The sequence below is a fragment of the Macrobrachium nipponense genome, chromosome 7, assembly GCF_015104395.2.
Source record: "Macrobrachium nipponense isolate FS-2020 chromosome 7, ASM1510439v2, whole genome shotgun sequence".
Classification (NCBI taxonomy): domain Eukaryota; kingdom Metazoa; phylum Arthropoda; class Malacostraca; order Decapoda; family Palaemonidae; genus Macrobrachium; species Macrobrachium nipponense.
Genome location: NC_061109.1, coordinates 10,381,035 through 10,402,105, shown reverse-complemented (window position 1 = coordinate 10,402,105; position 21,071 = coordinate 10,381,035). Strand labels below are relative to the sequence as shown.

Below are 21,071 nucleotides of genomic sequence, written 5' to 3'. Positions count from 1 at the left end.
GGATTCAGAAAGAATAGAAGTACAGTAGCACCATAGACCCACTCTTAAAATGGCATTTACGACGTCAAAAGTACCTATGATCCAGTTAACAGTGCCTTTAAGCAGTTTATCAGCGATAATAAACTGCCTACCAGTACTAAAATCTGAATTATATGCTGTTCTTGAAGCTGTATAATAGGTTTTTAACCCTTAATGGAAGAGAATCTTCATAGTATAAGTATCTACAGTTGACAGGCCCCTGTTTGTGAACTCACATCTTCACAGATTTTTCTATGGACTGTACCTATATTCTACCCACAGAAAATTTGCCAGTTCACAGTATTTTTCACTGAGAAATATTCACAAATTACTGTATTTTGTTTATAATTTTCATGTTTTAACTATCAAAATTGGCAGTTCTAAGCAATTTTAGAGGGATTTTAAGTATTTAGCAGATTTTAGCCCTTTGCGGGTGGGTGTGGTACCCATCCCCTGAGAATATGGGGGGTCCACTGTATAACTAGCAGGAAAGATGTTCATATCACTTCAATGATCATAAATGACTAATGGCAACTGTAGTAGCAGCTCAGCAAAGGGCAATCAGTAAGCCTTGAGACTTGATGGGGGAATGTATTGCCCCTCTCTGTCCCATGATGTCTTATTTATTTACTTGCTCAAATATACTGCTGTGATGTGAGCTGTAATTATAACTTAACAAAATAAAACAAAATTACTTAAAAAAAAAAAACCATGTATAATTTGGTAAAATTAACAAGTCTCAGAAAAGAGGCCCTCCACAGGGTTGTAAATACGTACTCACTTTCAATTTTTTATGGAAAATACAGAAAAGTTTAAATTTCTTTTTTTTACACCATGCTCATTGCATAAATTTCTTTTTTTCCACCATGCACACTTGCATATCTTCCTCTTTCCATTCATAAACTCATAAACTCTCTCATGCACTGTTGCCAACAACTTCCTCACTAACTCTTTACCCTCGTTTATCCCTTTGTCCCCAAACTTTTTCCTACAGACATACATTGACAATGACTCACCAACATTCATTCTTGCCTCTTCAAAATCATGCTTTCTCCTATATCTAATGCTACTCTTTATCCTCTTTGGCCCTTCCACAATCCTGGCTTTCACGCTCTCATACGGCACATTCCCTACACTCGTCATTACCCCATACATACTCAAACAAAAATCCCGCCATGAAATTACCCAACTCTTGTTATCCCCATACTTAGCCACACAATACTTCTCATATTCCTTAAAAAAGTCCCCCATGTCCCTACTACCATATCCCTCATATTGTGCACATCAGGCTACCTCTCTCATATACACAGCCTTTGTACTTCCTGCTCACTCTCACTTTTGCTACTTCCATCCTGACCCTTCTTTCCCTCTTCTGAATACATCTAAATTACTCTCATCCTGCACCTTATCCTCAACTCTATGGTCGCCTTCATCTGTCCTCTTCTTGCCCTGTTCATCAGTCTTTACTAGTCTTTCCCTTAGCCCTTTTCTTACCCTCAACTTCCTTCTCACCCTTCTGCTCTGATTTCTATCTATCCTGTGTCTTCTTCTTCCCCGCACTTGCCACAACCTTATCACTTTCATCACTCATACTCTCATCCACTTGCTCTTTCACTTTCTTAATCGCTCCTGGCCTGTCACAAGACTCAGTAGGCCTACCTCCTACTGCTCCCTCTCCCATGAACCCCTTCATCATCTCCTGCACTGCATTCTTCATTAATCTGAATTTTTCGTCCATTTTCTCAACCATCCTCTCTTCCACTCTTTTCACCTCTTCTTTCTTTTCCACTTTTGCACTCCTTACCATTCCTTTCATTTCCTGTAACTCGCTCTTCAGATCCTCACATCTACCCTTAACCTCTCATTCTCCACTTCCAATCTTTCCTTGGCTTCTCTCGCCATCTGCAACTCCTCCTTCAGTCTCTTCATCTCATTCAACCCTTCCATCCTCACTTTCTCCACCAATCACACAACTTACTACCCCAATCGTCCTGCGGCTGCCGCACCAGCAGTTCCTGTTTGGGCGCCAAAAATTTAATGTGGAGGGATCACAAGTCAAAAAATAAGCGGGCAAGATCCCCCCATATGAATATGACCAATCCAGCTGCCATACTCAACCTCAGCCACATTTTCCACATGCAGGACAATTGACTTGACTACACAGAACAAAAAACACAAACACATGGACTCACCCCAACTCCAGATACTCAGGGCCATGCTGTGCTGTCTGCTGGAGGAGGTCACTGAGGCACCAACAACTGCCACAAACCAACACACAACCAACAACAAAAGAACTACAACCACACAACTCAACAACAACACGACAACAACCAACAACCAAGGACCACAACACAAAACAACAAATGAACAAGGACTACAACCACAACAAACAACCAAGGACTACAGCCACAACACCACCACCACCACCAAGAAACCACAACAGCTCACCAACCAACGCGACTCCACAACATCAAACCAACACCCTCACAAGCCCACACCCAACCACTCACAACACCATGAAACCACAATAGCTCCTTAACAACAACAACAACAACAACTCCACAGAAACTCAAGCTCATCAACCTCCCAACATACAAGCACAACAACCTTCAAACACACAGCACAAATAACTCAACTAACTCCCTGAAAACACAACACAAATGACCAACAATACTCCCAAGACCGCTGCCCAAACGTCTGTCCTTCACGATTTCTCACTACAGACTCTGACTCCTCAGAACTCTGATCACAACTAACTCCAACCACACCAGTAACAACACAGAACTCACCAACAGCCAATTCAATCACTAACCATCCATCCACCAATTACACCCCCCCCCCTCTCTCTCTCTCTCTCTCTCTCTCTCTCTCTCGTCAAATGGAACTCCCATAACTCCTCCATAACCAGTAATCTAACCAGTTGTCAACTATAAAAGGGAAAATTATAATAAGAAATCATATGAAAGTTAAGTTTTATTGTTTCCAACCTCATGTCTCAACACAAAATACTTCTTCTCTAAACCCTTTGTCCTGTTTATCTCCTTCTTTTACCTTTAATTCCTTTACCTTTCCTTTTAGCCGCAGCCCTTTCTCTACCCACTTTGTGTTTCATGCGTTCTGATTCTATCCTGGCAGTTTCCTTAACAATTTCTTGTTCGGTTCTCAATTCTCTCCTAGGTGGCCGCCTTTGTGCTGGTCCTTTCAGTTTATTGTATAAGGGATGAGCACTGCTGTGAGCCCTAATATTAATTGCTGGAAAAAAGAAGTAACCATTGAAACATTATAATTATGAATTTATAATTAAATATTACCTTATAAAGTCCTAAATTACATTGTTACTCTACATAATAACATTAAATTTAAGGTGACAGGCACTCCAAAAACATCTTTTTATCAGATATATACAGAACTTTTTCATATAGTGCGCCCTGGTAATATAAACTGATTTCTAATTAAATATTCCTCTCTTACTCTAACACTGATAAATCACCCTAGAATAAACAGAATTGAAACTCATGTTTCTAATACATTGCCTTTCTTAGATGCAAACCACTGCCCTGCTAGTGTGCCCACTGTTTTGTTATGAATAAATAACAAAAATTTTATTTAGATGACAATGTAACTCCTTCAGCAATTAAAGACCAGTCCTCTATTGGGTTATTTGTTCATATAAGACAGCACTGTACAGAATTGGTCTATGGTAATCCTACTTGAAGATGTTAGTCAACAAGTTTGGTAATCATATACGTAACTGCTAGTTGGTATAGTCTGACTAACAAGCATGCCATAGTTAAAAGCAATATAGTAGGGCTTCCCTTAACACTCTTTCTTCATCTGCATTGCTAAATCAAACATACTTGCTACAGAGCACAAGGTATTAACCCTTAAATTGAAACACAAGGAAAAAATTGTTAAAGAATGTAAATTGTGAGGCTCACTAAGACAGTCTATTAGCTGTGAGGGCTCCACTGATAACACCTGTGATATAAGGCTATACAGGCAGTCATCACTAGAGAAGCGTCATAAAACCAGTTACAGTGGAGCCTTGGATTTCGTACATAATCCATTCTAGGAAATATGACGAAGTCCGAATTGTATAAAATCAGAAGCAATAATTCCCATAATCCATTGCAAACACCCAAAAGTATTTAAAAAAATTATTTGAAAGAATAAATATAGTTTTACATACAGAAAACAATGAGAAACAAATGTAAATGACTAATAAAATGCATAAATAAAAATCTAACCACTCTTAGCTTTACTGAAGACTTCTTGGCAGATAGAAGATGGGGAGGAGGGGTTATTGTTTGCAAGGGGAATCCCCCCCATAAGGACTTCAGGTATCAAGAACCTTTCTGGGGTTACCTCTCCTCTTCGTTTTTTACAGACACTTTCTAGAGTTACTTCCCCTTTCATTTTTTACTGGCACTAGAACCAGCTTGAGAGTCACTGGATCCCTTCCACACAACAAAAACTGTCCATAGACATTTGTTTCTCGCATCTCTTTAAGATTTGCCTAAAATGGTATAAAGCACTGCCATTATGCATGTGGAAACACAGATTTAAATCTTTGTGGACTGATAATTCTCCACAAAATGTTTTACATCACTCCACTTTGCAAATATTTCCTTAATCACTGAAGTAGGCACATTATCCCCTATCTCTTCCTCCTCCTCCTCCCCCTCTGATTCCTCATCTATCATCTGTTGCTGTTACTGCTGAAGGCCTTGCGGCTCTTCAGTGGTTAGCTAATCTCTGTGGCCATCCACTAACTCTTCCCCATTATTGCCACTCACATCCGAGCCAATGGACTTCCCCAAGACACAATGGATTCCACAACAGGTGCGGGGTTATTGGGTTCAAACCCTTCAAAATCCTATACAGGGACACACACTGGCCACAATTTTTTCCAAGCAGAGTTTATTGTCCTGGAAGTCACTCCTGCCAAGCCTTATCTATATGGCTTAACCAACTGAAGTTATGAAGTGATCCTTCTAGAATCTCTCAGGGTCAATTCAGTGTCCAAGATCACTTCAAAGCACTTTTGAAACAGTGCTTTGGTGTAGTAGTTTCTCGAAGTTTGAAATGACCTGCTTGTGCATAGGCTGAATAAGGGGAACTCATCCAACAATTGATCTTCCAAACTTGGAGGATGAGCAGGAGCACTGTCCATTACCAGGAGGCACTTGAATGGCAATTGATTCTTCACCATCGGGCCAAACACTTCATTGATCCATTCAATGAAAATTTGCCTCATGACCAATGCCTTTTTGTTCACCTTCCACACCACAGGCAATATATTCTTAACAACACTGTTTTTCTTGAACACTTGGGGAGTTTGTGAGCAATACACCAGTAACGGTTTCACTTTGAAATTCCCACTGGCGTTTGCACAGAACAAGAGTTGCCTATCCTTCAAAGGCTTGAATCCTGGCAGTGCCTTTTCCTCCTGTGTGAAGTATGTCCTCTAGCATTTTTTTTCCAAATGAGGCCTGTTTCATTAAAACTAAAGACTTGTTGAGTATGGGAGAAATCCTTCAGCCTCTACATACTCCTTGAAATTCTTAATCAAATTCTTTGGCCACATATTTGTTGGAACTTGCAGCCTCCCCATGCCTTACAACACTATGTATGACCGTTTGCTTTTTGAATTTGTTGAACCAGCCTATGTTGGCCTTAAATTCACTAACAGCACACTCGTTGTAGGCATTTTCTTTGCGAGGTTGGCATGCATCCTTGCCTTTCACAAATTAGCACCTCTGACACACTGTTATTCGTTGATCCAAACTAACAACTCAACATCTTTGACAATCTCTGTTTTGTTAAATAAGTCACCCCCTTTGCATCATCAGCTTCCTTAATTTCTTTTTTCTTTGTCAGGATGGAACAGATCATTGATACGGACTTCCTGTACATCCTAGCAATATCAGCCATGCATATGCCACTTTCAAACTTTGCTATAATTTCTTTATTAAATTCAATTGTTCTTCTCACCTTCTTTACCGAAGGGCTGTCACTCAGAATTTTCTTTGGCCCCTATATGGCTTATTTAGCAGTTGCACTCGATGAAATAAGCCCAAAATCAATGAACATAAGGGGTGATGTGGATAACATTCAAAGCATGGAAAAAATGACAAATTTTTAATCAATTTGTATTTTTCATAGCTAACAAATTTGAGGTCTAAACAGTAAGATAATCTTCTTGCTCCAGCTGGAAACCGGTTAAAAACAATCAAAGATTGTAAAGCAAGGAATATGTGGCACCTGGCAACTCATGCATATATGAGTTGGAAGCTGGTCACCGACCAGGCATAGAACACAGTGACGCGTCAAGCCTTTCCCCCAACCCAGGAAAAGAGAGAGGGGCTGCTATAGGTGGGGAGTAAACGTTCAGACCTCAGGTTTGTTAGCTATGAAAAATACAAATTAATTAAAAATTTGTCATTTGTTCATATGCAGAACAAAAATTTGGTCTTAATAGGATAGACTTATACTTGGAGGGAGGTACAAGTACCCTAAACCAGCTGGGAGTTTAACCCACCTGACCACCCTTCCAAGACAGGAACAAATGAAAACTCTGCCGGTTCAAGCTACTCCTCACTCCCCTTGTTTAAGAGAGGAGCACTTGCTACTGAATAGCAGATTTGCCTAATGTATTGTAACAATACAAAACCACCATCAGTATGACCACCCTACTCACCTGTATTAGACCAGTTCCAGCATATGACGTGTCTATTCTTTGACCCGCCCATAGGAAGAAGAAAAGAAAAAAAAAGAGAAAGAAAGAGGCCAGCCAACTCACTCATTCTCTCTTCTACACAACCATCTTAGGTAAGATACAAACTGTCCCACCAGGGGCACTGGGTGAATTACATAACTTGTTAGGCAGCCACCAACAGACCCAAGGCATAGTGCCCAAAGACCTGTCGGCAACGTACTTCAGGTAAAAGGAAGCAAACGTGGATTGACGAAGCCATAAACCGGCACTCAAAATTCTATGAACAGACAAGTTTTCCTTAAATGCCAGAGAGGAACTTATACCTCTGATGTCATGTGCTCTAGCCTGCACAGACTCCGTGACAGAACTAGCATGCGAGGAGTAAGCCTGTTTCATTGTCTCACGTAACCAGAAGAAATTGTGTTCTTGAACACTTCCCTTCTGGACTGGCCTGTGCTAACAAAAAGCCTATGGCATCTAGGCCTTAGGTGACAAGTCCTCTTAAGATAGCATCGCAGTGCTCTGATGGGGCAAAGCAAGAGCTCTTGTGGATCATTGTCCACAGAGTCATTCAGTGAGGGAATGGAAAATGAAGCAAATCTGTCATCATGCACCAAGTGATTCTGGGTTTTAGCCAAGAATTCCAAAACAAATTTGAAGGCCACAGACTCCCAACCCCTGGTGTGTTTAACATCATAACTCAGGCCATGAAGCACTCCAACTCTTTTCAAAGAAGCCAACGCCAACAGGAAAACCGTCTTTAGAGTCAGGTCTCTGTCTGATGACCAATGTAGGGGCTCGAATGGAGCTCGAGTGAGACTTCTCAGGACTAGAGAAAGATCCCACACAGGAGGCCTGAGTTCTCTGGGAGAACAGTACTGTTTGAAACTCCTGAACAACAAGAAGATTTCCCACAATGAAATGTCCAGGTCTTTCAGGCGCAAAACCAAGCCCAAGGTCACTCTGTAGCCTTTGATAGCTAAAACAGAAAGACCTTTCTCCACCCTGAGGAAGATCAGAAAATCTGCTATCCACTAAACAGAAGCTCTTGAGTGGAGAGAAACCCCATTGATGACACAATCACAGTAGACTACCCATTTCCCCTGGTAAACTGCTGACGAAGATTTCTTGAGATAGCTGGACATCTGGCCCACACCCTTTCTAGAAAAACCTCTCACTTGGAGGACATACTTGATAGTCTCCAGCTGTGAAGAGACAGAGACTCTACTGATTGGTTAAACGTGAATCTCTGACAGAAGAGACAGAAGGTTCGGAACCTCCACTTGAGGCCACAGAGGTGCCACTAAGGTCATCCTGAGATTTCGAGAACTCTTTACTCTGTTCAGAACTTGACGGATCAGGCAAAACAGAAGGAAGGCGCACACCTTGAGACTGTCCCAAGGATGCAGCAAGGTGTCCTCTGCTAGAGTAAGAGGATCTGGTACCACTCAACAGTAAACCTCCAGCTTCCGGTTGAAGCGAGTGGTGAAGAGGTCTAGCAAAAGCCTTCCCCAAACATGAAAAAGCCTGTCTGCCACGTCCTGATGCTGAGACCACTCCATGCCCCAGATTTGGTTCCAATGACTCAAGTTGTCAGCCACCACATTCCTCTTGCCCGGAATGCACTTGTCGGAGAACTCCACCGAGTTGTGAATCACCCACAGGCGCAGCTCGACTGTCATCGAAAGGAGTTGACGAGACACCAGACCCCTTTTGTTCACATAGGTGACCATAGTGGTGCTGTCTTAACATCAGCATGACAGCATGACCCTCTACCCTCTCCCAAAACTCCAACAGACCTAAGAAAGCTGCTTTCAACTCCAAAATGTTGATGTGAAGCAGTTCGTCCTCTGCACTCCAAACAACCAAGGAAGGAGATCTTCAAAATGAGCACCCCAACCGTTGTTAGTGGCATCCAAAAACAGAAGAAAGCCTGGAGGGGATAAATGCAGAGGGACTCCCACTGTGAGATTCTGGTTGCCCAACCACCAATCAAGGTCTTTTGTTACCTCTTCTGACAGAGGAACTCTCTCAAGAGGGGACTCTCCTCCATTACCTTACCTTACCTTACAGACCTTACATCTTGTTCGGGTTGCCCCAGGTCCCTCAATGTGAGGCACCTCTAATGTCACCCAGAGGGTTCTAATGCATCTTCTGGTATATTTTGCATCTTCCAATCTTGGATGGTCTGGGATGCAGCTAGATATTTGTCAAGCTTATTCTTAAACACATCTACACTCACTCCTGATATATTCCTCAGATGGGCTAGCAATGTATTGAATAGACGCTGCATTGTCGATGCTCGTGCATAGTGGATTCATGTCCTGTGTGCTCTCCTTATTTATCCTGGTATAGTTTTGCGCACTATTAATCTACCTCTGCTTGCTCTTTCCGATATTTTTAGCTCCATGATGTTTTTGGCAATTCCTTCTATCTGTTTCCATGCCTGAATTATCATGTTTTATAAAGCATAATCATGTGTTCAGCTTTTCTTGTTCTGAAATGCCGTAACAAAATTCCCATTTTTGCTTTACATTTTGCCAATATAATTGCTATTTGATCATTGCATAACATGTTACTATTCAACATCACACCAAGGTCTTTAACCCTCTTACGCCGAAGGGTTATAATAAAAATCGTCTCCCGTATGCCGAGGGGGTCTCGAAGTGAGCACCAAAGCGGAAAAAATATTTTTTTCAAAAAATCACACCGCTTTTACTTTTCAAGATTAAGAGTTCATTTTCGGTTCCTTTTTTTGTCATTGCCCGAAGTTTAGTATGCAACCATCAGAAATGAAAAAAATATCATTATCATATATAAATAATGCGATATATGATTGCGCGAAAACAAAATTTCTTATATAATTGTATTCAAATCGCGCTGTGAGCAAAACGGTTAAAGCTAACTAGTTAATTTTTTTTCGTTGTATTGCACACTAAATTGCGATCATTTTGGTATATAACACATTGTAAAACAATCAAAGCAACACAGAGAAAATATTATCACAAAATGATGCATGAATTTGTAACGTGCGGACGTAAAAAAGTTTTTTTCAAAAATTCACCATAAATCTAAATATTGTTCTAGAGACTTCCAATTTGTTTCAAAATGAAGATAAATGATTGAATATTACTATACTGTAAGAGTTTAACTTACAATTGCAGTTTTCGACCATTTCGGAGGAGTTCAATTTGACCAAATGTCGAATTTTTTTAATATATTTTTTTATATGCAAATATTTCAAAAATGAGAAAAGCTACAACCTTCAATTATTTTTAGTTATATTCAACATGAAATTGCGCACATTTTCATATATAAAACTCTATGAAACGGAGCAAATATAACGAGAATGCGACGTACGCATTTCGGAGATTTGCTGCGGAGAATCTGCACGTGGAGGGAAGGAAAGTTTTTTTTTTTTTTAATTCACCATAAATCTAGATATTGTGCTAGAGACTTTGAATTTGTTTCAAAATGAAGATAAATGACTGAATATTACTAGACTGTAAGAGTTTTAGCTTACAATTGCGTTTTTCGACTATTTCGGTAGAGTCAAAGTTAACCGAACGTGATTTTTTTTCTATTTATCGTGATTTATATGCAAATATTTCGAAAATGAGAAAAGCTACAACCTTCAATTATTTTTGTTTGTATTCTACATAAAATTGCGCACATTTTCATATATAAAACTTTATGTAACGGCTAATTTAAAATGGTGCAAATAATACGACAATCGCACGAAAAAATTTATGATTTTTTTCGGAAGAGTTACCGCGCGGACGTAAGGAAAATGTTTTTTTTTATTTCTTAAATTCACCATAAATCGAAATATTGTGCTAGAGACTTCCAATTTGTTGCAAAATGAAGGTAAATGATTGAATATTACTAGAATATAAGAGTTTTAGCTTACAATTGCGTTTTTCGACCATTTCGGTAGGGTCAAAGTTGACCAAAGGTTGAAATTTTGGCACTTATCGTTATTTATATGAAAATATTTCAAAACTGATAAAAGCTATAACCATGGGTTGTTTTTAGTTGTATTGTGCATGAAATTGCGCACATTTCCATATAGAAAACTTTATGTAATGGCTAATTAAAAATAGTGCAAACATTACGACAATTGCACAAAAAAATTTATCGGAAGTGTTACCGCGCGGACTTAAGGAAAAAGTTTTTTTTCATAAATTCACCATAAATCGAAATATTGTGCTAGAAACGTCCAATTTGTTGCAAAATGAAGGTAAATGATTGAATATTACTAGAATGTAAGAGTTTTAGCTTACAATTGCATTTTTTGACCATTTCGGTAGTCAAAGTTGACCAAAGGTTGAAATTTTGGCACTTATCGTTATTTATATGAAAATATTTCAAAACTGATAAAAGCTACAATCATGAGTATTTTTTATTGTGTTCTACATGAAATTGCGCACATTTTCATATATAATACTCCATGTAATGGTTAATTTAAAATGGTGCAAAAATTATGTCAAAGTTACAAAATAATTTCTGAGATGTGTCACTGATACTTTTTAGTGCGATAAGAAAGAAATTAGTGCTTGCACGCCTGCGTAACGATTGTAAACAAAACAACGCCTTGATCCATGAGCTCCCAGCATCCCCCAAGGCGCGTGATTCAAAAGTTTTCGGCTAGTAGGCCTATAAATATTTTTCCGCGAATTTGTAAAATAACTTTTTTTATGTCGACGTTTAATACGTCCAATCGGCACCCGGGAGACAATTTATCTCGACGTTTAATACGTCCAATCGGCGTAAGAGGGTTAACTGCTTCCTTATTTGTAATTGTCTCGTTATTAGGTCCCCTATATGCATATAGCTTTCCTTCTCTATCTCCATATTTTATTGATTCAAATTTATCAGAGTTAAATACCAGCCTATTTACCTCTGCCCATTCAAATACTTTGTTAAAGTCTCTTTGTAGCGTGTTCCTATCTTCATCACAAGTAATTTCTCTACTTATTCTTGTGTCATCAGCGACACTACTCACTACCGAGTCCTTAATATTACTGTCTATGTCTGCAATCATAATAACAAACAGCAATGCAGCTAGCACTGTACCTTGTGGCACACCGGATATTACTTTAGCTTCATCCGATTTCTCATCGTTTGCAATAACTATCTGTTTTCTGTTGTAAAAATTCTTTTATCCATCTTCCTACTTTGTCCACTATATTATGTTTTCTAATTTCTTTGCTGGAGACCAAAAAGTCCTTCAGTCTCCACTGTAAAGTGAAGGAGACCATGAGGGACCAGCTTCTCCAGAGAAGACAAAATCCCCAGAAGGACCTGCCACTGAATGGAACTTCTCCAACCTCTGGTACGACGGAAAAACCCTCGACACTATTGAATCTATCCATACCCAAATAGAGAGTTCTCAGGCTGGGAACCAAGTTGGACTTCTCCAGGTTTACTACTTTGCCTAGCTCCCAACAAAACTGAAGAAGGCAATGCCTGTCTTGATGTAGTTTCTCCCTGGAGCTTGTAAAGACCAGCCAGTCGTCGAGGGATCTCAACAGGTGAATCCCTTGAGCATGAGCCCATGTCAAGACTAAGGGCAAAGACCCTTGTGAACACCTGAGGGGCCGCAGTCAATCTGAAGCAAAGGACCTTGAACTTGAAGACTTGCTCTCCCAGACTGAAGTGAAGGAACTCCCTTGACAGCAAAAAGTCGTCGTCTCTTATTGCTGTCAAACCTCTCCAGGGCATTTCCATCCTGAACCTTGTCTTCCTTACAAAGTGATTCAGTGTGGAAAGGTCAATCACTGGTCTCCAGTCCCCTGTAACCTTCAGAACCATGAAAATCCAACTATAAAACCCCAGTGAAGGATGATCCAGTTTCTTCCACCATACCCTTGTCCAGCATCTTCAACATTTCCTCCTGAAGAGCAAAGTACTTAGGAGAGCCGTGATCATAAGTCAGATTGAGAAGGGATCTGTCAGAGAGGGGGAGAAGTTGAAAGGTAGTTGATAACCCACCCAAAGGACATTTACTATCCACTTCTGCCCTCCATGAAACTGCCATTTGGCCCAATGGCCCACCAGGCATCCCCCTACCTGTCGTAACAGAAAGGGGGAGGCGCCTACTCTACCAATGACTCCCTCTGCCTGTTCATATAGAGCCCCTCCCAGCCTTTTAGGGGCAAGATTGAAGGGGACACTGTTGCTGTCTTGACTTTGATGGCGAAGCAGACTGAGAGGCTCTCACAAGAAGTCAAACACCTAGTTAACTTGAAAGGAAGAAACCAACTTGTCTGCCACTGCGGAGGGGGAGGAGGAGGAGGACAAGAACGAGCCTCTGATTTAGATACTGCCTGATGTACTAGCATATCTTTGGTATCTGCTCGCTGCCGGTCAACCGCATCTTCTAAATGAGTTCTTGGGAACAGAAGCTGCGACTAAAGGAGATCCCTGTTTTGGAGTACCGACAAGGACTCCTAGCCAGAGGGAGGTTGGCCCACAAAATCGCACTAAGATGGCCTTGATAACAAAACAGCCTTAGCCCAAGACTGCAATAGCCTTAGAAAGGAGGAAGAACTGACTGAAACTCCCACAGCTCAACTCCAGGCTATCCTGGCTACCACAGTGGACCACAGGTCAAACCAGGACACAGTCCAGAATATGGTAGAAGCAGTAGCCTCTATAGCCACGGCCTCTTGCAAAGAAAATGATGGACCGGGTCAACCAGGCTTAAGACAGAATACGTTTAAATTAAGGTAACGGGGCATCAGCTGAACCACATTGGTGGAATAATACATACTTCCTATGCCACACGAGAGGAGGAGGAGGAAGGACCTTTGAGGACCTAATAGAGAGCGGAGAGCTATCTTGGTCCAAAACCAAGGCTGCAAGATAGGCTGGCCATGCCCCGACAAGGGAAGCTCAAACGAAGCCTTGGTACCTTGCCTTGCACCTAGCAAGGCCTCTATACCCATATGGATCATAGAATACTGAGTCTGTGTTCTACCCCAAGATTATTGAACTCACGAATGAGATCAATAATCTCTGAGAAAGTAAACAAAAACTCCTGACTCTCCCTCCTCTGGTTCCGGCAAAGGAGGTCAACAGCGTGAAGAAGAAGGCTTGGAAGGATCTCATCCTTCCCTAATGGCACTGGAAAAGCTAAGCTGGGCATCATGCATCCCAGTTGGAGTGGAGTCCCTGACTACCAAGACCCTGAAAGGGCTCCAGAACACGGCCACGCGAAGAAACCCATACATGGTCTCGAGCCAAACCGTGTATGCGCTTGGCGACGAACCACATACATGTTCACAAGACGAATCACGTACATGGACGTGCGACGAAACATGAGCACAGTCTCGAAACAGGGAACAAAGCCGAAGCAAACTTCCTGAAGGAGACTGATTCCTAAGGTCCGTGGACCAGAGTTGCATCATGTTCTTGACCGTCAACTACAACACATATGCTGAGAGAATTATCTTTGGCAGGTAAGGAGACACCGTTGTAGCAGGCACCTTCGACCTCTTAATCGGAGCCATATAATCTTTATGACAGACAGGAACAGGTACAGGAGACGGAGATGGTTGAGATGGAGGGCAAACACTTCTATGGTTACATACATTTATGTGGAAGGAAGAGACATGACCTTGTAGAGAGGTCGGCGAAGCACTCCTCTCACTCACAGAAGACGACGCCACAAAGTCCATAATTCTCCAACGTTTGACTCAAGGGAGAGGAGGGGGAGGAGGGAGGAGATGAAGAAGCTAGGAGAAGAAGAACCACTCCTTCTATGACTCTTCTTGGCAGAGAAAGCAGAATACCTCTCTCGACCATAGTTGAAATAACGTCCCCAATGGCCCAGCAAGAGGTTGTGATGACGTCATAGGCGGAGATGGGGATGAGCTGAGAGGATACTGGGAGTGACATCATGACATCTTGAATGGTTGCACTGGTCGATGGCCTCACAGGCAGAGCGATAAAGGGCATTCCAGTAAGCATCGATGTTGACAAAGGCATCCTGCTAGGAGGCAGTACACAAGAGCCAAAGTAGTGTAGGCCTGCAGGTGGGGGGACTGCCAAGGGGGCTGGCAGGGGGTACAAGCAGCCAAGAAATGCAAGAGTAAGCCATCCAAAGAGGGGGGCACCCCGTAGGCCTAGAGACGCCCAAACAGCCGCCATCTTGTTTGATTCGAAATCTGAAATAAAGGAAGCGGAAGGCGTAGCCTCCCCCCTCTCAGGAAAGACATTATATCCTGCTGGAGAGGGGGCTACATTAAATGTAATCTCATCCTGTGCAACTCCCAATGCTTCCAACAATAAATCGATGGAAGAAAAGGAAGGAGACAGCGGTACAACTGACGCAGAGGGAACGCTTCTGGAAGAAGGGGATGCTGAACTGTCCAAACGAGGGCAAAAAACCCGCCCAAGAAGGAAAAGTGGATACTCTACAATGCTCCCTCTTCTTGTAGAACAGCCGGGCCCCCTCTGCGAAACAGGCCAGGAACAACATTCTGGGCAAGGATTGATCATGGTACAAAAATTAGATCAGCACCTACTGCATGGAGTACGGGGATCTGTAATGACAGCAGGCAAAAACCTGGAGTACGGAAATCCCTGAATGCCCAGGCACATGCATTGACAAGGCCTAGAAGAATTGGAGGACTCCATGATAATCAACAAGGCACACAAACACACTGAAACAAAGAAACCACGGGCAAACAAAGCAGCCGGCTTGGAAAGGAGAGAGCAAGTGACTACTCTCCAAGGCATTCAAAGATACACTGACATGTCACAGTGTTCTATGCATGGTTGGTGACCAGCGTCAACCTCATATATGCATGAGTTGCCAGACACCACAGATTCCTTGCTTTACAATCTTTGATTGTTTTTACCCGGTTTCCAGCTGGTACAAGAAGATTATCCTATTGTTAAGACCAAAGAATTGTTTCACATATGAAAAAATACTAATTTTTAATATTGCCTCCAACTAAATTTTATTTTCTTCTTTTTTACTTTTCTGGCATCCAAAGTAATTCCTTTTAATACTACAAGATTTAAAAATGCAGTGAAAATAGTATAATCTTTGACTCCAGAGTAAACAGAAGGTAGAAATTGTTGGTAGAATGGAGGCAGGATGGTCTTGTCATGAATCCTGGAGCATGGTATTGCTTGGTCAACCTTGCATGATATTAAGACTTCCCTGGAAAAGCTGAAGAAGTATGTGACTGGCTTCAGGAAGAGGACCAAGAGTCAGGCCCGGAAGATCATGGCAAAATGTTGTCATAAGGGTATTGAGGAGTCGACCTTGAAGTAGTTTTGTCAGCAAAGGGCTGGTGGTGTGAACATACATCACTGAGTTGAGGGCTGCAATTCCAAAGTTCACAGGCCTACATAAAGTTTTGAACTTTAAGGAGTCCAAAGGCTGGGTGTTTCAGTTCAAGATTTGACACGAGATTTCTAACAAGAAGCCTCATGGTGAACCTTTGGATACTTCTGAGAAGGGAATATAGGAATTTTGCCAGACATTGCAAGACTTAGTGAGAAAAGAAGACATTGTTCTAGGGCAAATCTACAATGCTGATGAAACAGGTCTATTCTATCACTCCTTACCCACTAACACCTTGGCTGTCAGAAGCTTTCCAAGCTGGACATGCAAAGCAACCATGTGTTCTGCAGGGGTTGATGGATAAGGTCCCAGCAATTTGGTATCATTCAGCAAAGGCTTGATTCACCTCCAAGACTGTACCCAATTAGTTCCATAATCAGTTTTATACGGATGCACCTTATAAAACTAAGATGCTCATGTGCATCCTAGTACAGTCCAGTTGGGTGGTGATGAAGGTCATATTAGGGTCATGTATTTGGCTCCTAATCTGACTGCAATCATTCAGCCAATAGAACAAGGTGTTACTGCTGCCACAAAACAGCTATACTGGAGGAAGTTCCTAAGGGAGGTGATGGTAATATTGGATTGAGAGGAGAAGCAACAAATCACCTTGGTACTGAAATCAGCAAGGATAATTACATGTGAAGTGTATACTTGAATCCATGATCACCTAATTACCAAATGAGGTGAAAAGGATGAAACAAGGATTAAGAATATTAAGGAAAATGAATTACGGTTAATGACCTTTCAGGTATCTTGCTATGGAAACACAATCTGCACCTCTACTCAGTGGCTGACAATGCTACAGACACACAAAAAGCGAGACAAATTATTACTGTATACCGTGGTTTTGGGTACCATATAAGGAGCTACTATTGCTCTTCTCTATCTCTTAAGCCAAAAATTAAGTATCTGCCAATTTCAAAAACAGTGACTGTGGGCTATACAGTGATGGGTTTGTGAGCAATCAAGGACAGGATGAAGTGTGAAAAAACAGAACTGGCTTAATTCTTCTCATTAATGAAGCTATACTTAATAATGAAAGGGATATATATATATAAAATATATATATATATATATATATATATATATATATATATACATATATATATATATATATATATAATATTATCCTAACGTAAAAATAGCCACAAATGAAAAAAGGTGGCTATTTACGTACATATTTGTCACGTGCTGTTTTGGTGAATTATTGCTGATTATATATATAGATATAATAATATATACGTAAATAGGCCACCATGAGGTGGCTATACGACATATTGCCAGTGCTGTTTGGTGACTATGCTTGATATATATATATATATATAAAGGAATGTAATTTATATATATATAATATATTATATATATATAATTATATATAATATAATTCAGTAATGAATGGAAAAAACACAAAAATACTAGTTTTAAAATGTCAATACATCTTAATTACTTACTTTTGATGCCCATTCCTTTTCTGCCTGACCTCTGATTTCCATCGTCATTCTCTGAATCTTTCTTTTTGCCTTTTGCTAGCCACTTCTCATACCTACCAGTTTTGTAAGATGCAGAAATCCACACACCAGATTCAGTTTTTATTTTTTTATTTTTTTCCTGAAACAATAAATTTATGATAATTTAATCTCAAAAACAAAATCAATTTTTTTTTCAATGCAAATCCATTGCTTTTACATAGCCTGTTTCTACACCTGCATGAATCACTGTATGAATCCAAGATATTCCAAATCTTGGTATAAAAAAAAGTACCTTAGCACATGTACATATGGTTTCTCAAGTTTTCCAGTAGCAAAATACCAAATTTGTAACTAATTTGTATTTTTCATAACTAACAAACCTGAGGTCTTAACATTAGGATTTACTAGCACCAAGCTGGAAACTGGTAGAATTAAAATTACACTTGTGAGATCCAGGGACTATTGGCATCTATACCAGGTAACAGGGCATGTATACCCAGAATGCCTACGGCAATCTGTGACCCATCAGTTATATTTCTAACCCAGTTTAGACTGCTAGAGGGGTGGTTCGAGGTGGGCCTTTACCTGTTAAGACCTCAGGTTTGTTAGTTATGAAAAATACAAATTAGTTACAAATTTGGTATTTGTTCATATTACGGAACAAACCTTCGGTCTTAACATTAGGATAGACTTACTTATTGGAGGGAGGTAAGTCTCTACAACTGACTGGGAGTTTGCCACCTTATCCATTTCCAAATATATTAGGGAAATTCTAAGAGAATGGACCTAGAACCAAAGATATAAGCGAATCTATTGGTTTCCCTCACTGGGTGTTGATACCATTCTATGGTTTACTCTTGTCCCTTGTAACTGGATCCACCCTCACCCCTCTCTTCCCTATTATCTAGAGGGGTGTGTTGCTACTGAAAAGTATATCATAACCTAAGATAGCTTCACAGTATGGCTGACCACCTCACCTGCATCTAGTCCGTTCCAGCATATGACGGTACCCTCCTTCATATTGCCCGTAGTTAAAGGAGTAGAAAGAAAGTAGTAAAGAAAAAAAAACCAGTCATCCCATTCATTCTACTTTCATACCTTCATCTTAAACTAGACGCAAACTGACCCGCTAGGGGTACTGGATGAACTATATCACTTGTTGGGCCGCCACCACTGGACCCAAGGAAAAAGTGTCCAAGGATCTCTATGGGCGTCTTTCAAATAAAATGAGGTGAAAGTTGTTTGGCGTTTCCACACACCAGCTTCAGAATTCTCTCCACAGACATGTCTTCTTAAATGCCAAAGAAGCACTCAAGCCCCTGATGTCATGAGCTCTAGCTCCCACCTGGCTATTTGACCCCCTGTCTTCTGTTTCAAGTTTAAGCATTTCTGATCGTCTCCTTAGCCAAAACGATATGTATTCCTGGACACTTCCTTCTTGTTCTGTCCTGTACTTACGAACAACCTCCGGCACCCCGGCCTGAGGTGCCTTGTTCTTCTTAAGTACTCCCTTAGTGCCCTGATGGGGCACAGAAGCAACTCATTTTTGTCATTGTCTACAAAGTTTGCCAAAGAAGGTATGGCAAAGGAGTCGAATCTGCCGTCCACTATTGTTGGGTTTTGGGTCTTGGCCACGAATTCTGGAACAAACTCAAAATACCATTGACCTCCAACCTCTCGAGTGCTTTATTGAGATATGACAGGCCCATGTAGCTCCTCCACCCTTTGTTTTTGGTTTGAAGCCAGGGCCAATAACAAGACTGTCTTCAGGTCAGGCTCCTATCCGTGGACTGCCTTAGTGGTTCGTAGGGGCGGTTTTTGTCAGACTACTCAGTACCATGGTCAGATCCCAATCTGGGGCTTTTAGTTCCTTTGGTGGACATGACTGTTCAAAGCTCCTCATCAGCATGGCCAACTCCCATGAAGACGAAATGTCCACCCCTTTCATTCGTAAGACTAAGGCTAGAGCAGCCCTGTACCCCTTCACTGCAGATACAGACATATGCTTTTCTGTTCTGATATATCAGAAAGTCTGCTAACTGCTGAATAGTGGTACCGAGTGGAGACAAGTTCCCTCTACGACACAATCACAGTATGCTGACCACTTTCCTGGTATACTGTCGCAGATGATTTTCTGATATTTCCTGCCATCTGAGTTGCTGCTTTGCTGCGCCCAAAATCCTCTCCGATTGGAGAGATACTTGACAGTCTCCACCCGTGAAGCAATAGGGACTTCACTGACTGGTGGTACCTCTCCATGTCGCGCTGACACAGTAGGTTGCTCCATGGGGTAACTCTCTCGGCACATCTATTTGGAGTTCCAGTAGGTCTGGAAACACTCTGCCTTCGGCCATAACGGAGCTACCAGGGTCATCTTGAGGTTCTGAGACAGCATTATTACCCTGTTCAGAACCTGACGGATTAGACAAAATGGAGGAAATGCGTACACGTCCAGATTGTCCCAAGGGTGTTGTAGCGCATCTTCTGCTACTGCCTCTGCGTCTGGGACTACCAAACAATACACTTCCAACTTTTTGTTGTACCTGGTTGCAAATAGGTCTAAGATCGGTCCTTCCCACAACATGAGCATCCTGTCTACTACCTGTTGGTGCAAGGACCACTCCGTTCCCAGAATCTGATCCCTGCGGCTCAACTTGTCGGCCACTATGTTTCTTTTTCCCGGAATATACCTGGCCCTGATGTCTACCAGGATCTCTACAGCCCACTGATGAAGTTGAACTGTCATCACATGTAACTGCCGAGAAACTAGGCCTCCTTGCTTGTTTATATAAGCTACTACTGTGGTGTTGTCTGACATCAATACCACTTAAGTGATGTTCCTTTACTCGCTCCCTGAATTCCTGTAAAGCTAGAAATGCTGCTTTTAACTCCAGCACGTTTATATGGAGTTCTCTGTCCTTGCAACTCCATTTTGCTGACACCATCAACTCCTCCATATGGGTTCCCCAGTCTTCTAGTGACGCATCCGAGAACAGCAGGGAAGAGGTCCGGAGAGGATTGTTGAAGGGGGACACCCACTGTCAGATTGTCGTTGTTCACGCCCACCACAGCAAGTCTTTCCACCTCACTTATCTGCCGACAAGGGAATTTGCTCGTACTGGTATCTACTATTGGTGACCAAAACTCCTTCATCCTCCATTGTAGAGACCGAAGGTGTAGCCTTCCTTGTGGTACTAGCTTCTCCAGGGAAGTTAGGATTCACAGTACCACCTGCCACTGCCTTGCTGGCTGTGTTTGTTTTCCCAGAAAGGCATTCACCACTTGTTTTACATTTCTCTATTCTTGGTCTGTCAGGAATACTTTGGCTTCTGTTGTGTCTATAACCATTCCCGATACTCCAAACGTTGACTTGGATCCAACTGAGACTTCTGATTTATCACAATACCTAGGCTGTGACAAAGCTCAGGAGGGTCGCCCCTGTCCCTGAGTAATTTCTCTCTGGACTTCGCTATCACCAGCCAATAGTCCAGATATCTTATAG

General features: G+C 41.5%; 1 protein-coding gene across 1 annotated transcript in view; it reads right to left on the bottom strand.

The window, feature by feature from the left end:
* Positions 1–2,978: 2,978 nt before the first annotated feature.
* The window catches only part of LOC135217360 (ATP-dependent RNA helicase DDX54-like), a 197,739-nt gene continuing 179,646 nt past the window's right edge, over positions 2,979–21,071 (bottom strand). The window contains exons 15-16 of the mRNA XM_064253200.1: positions 17,552–17,708; positions 2,979–3,270 (exon numbers count right to left, since the gene is read on the bottom strand). Coding sequence (XP_064109270.1) covers positions 3,053–3,270; positions 17,552–17,708 — 375 coding nt within the window. The 3' untranslated portion in view covers positions 2,979–3,052. The remainder of the gene's footprint in view (positions 3,271–17,551; positions 17,709–21,071) is intronic.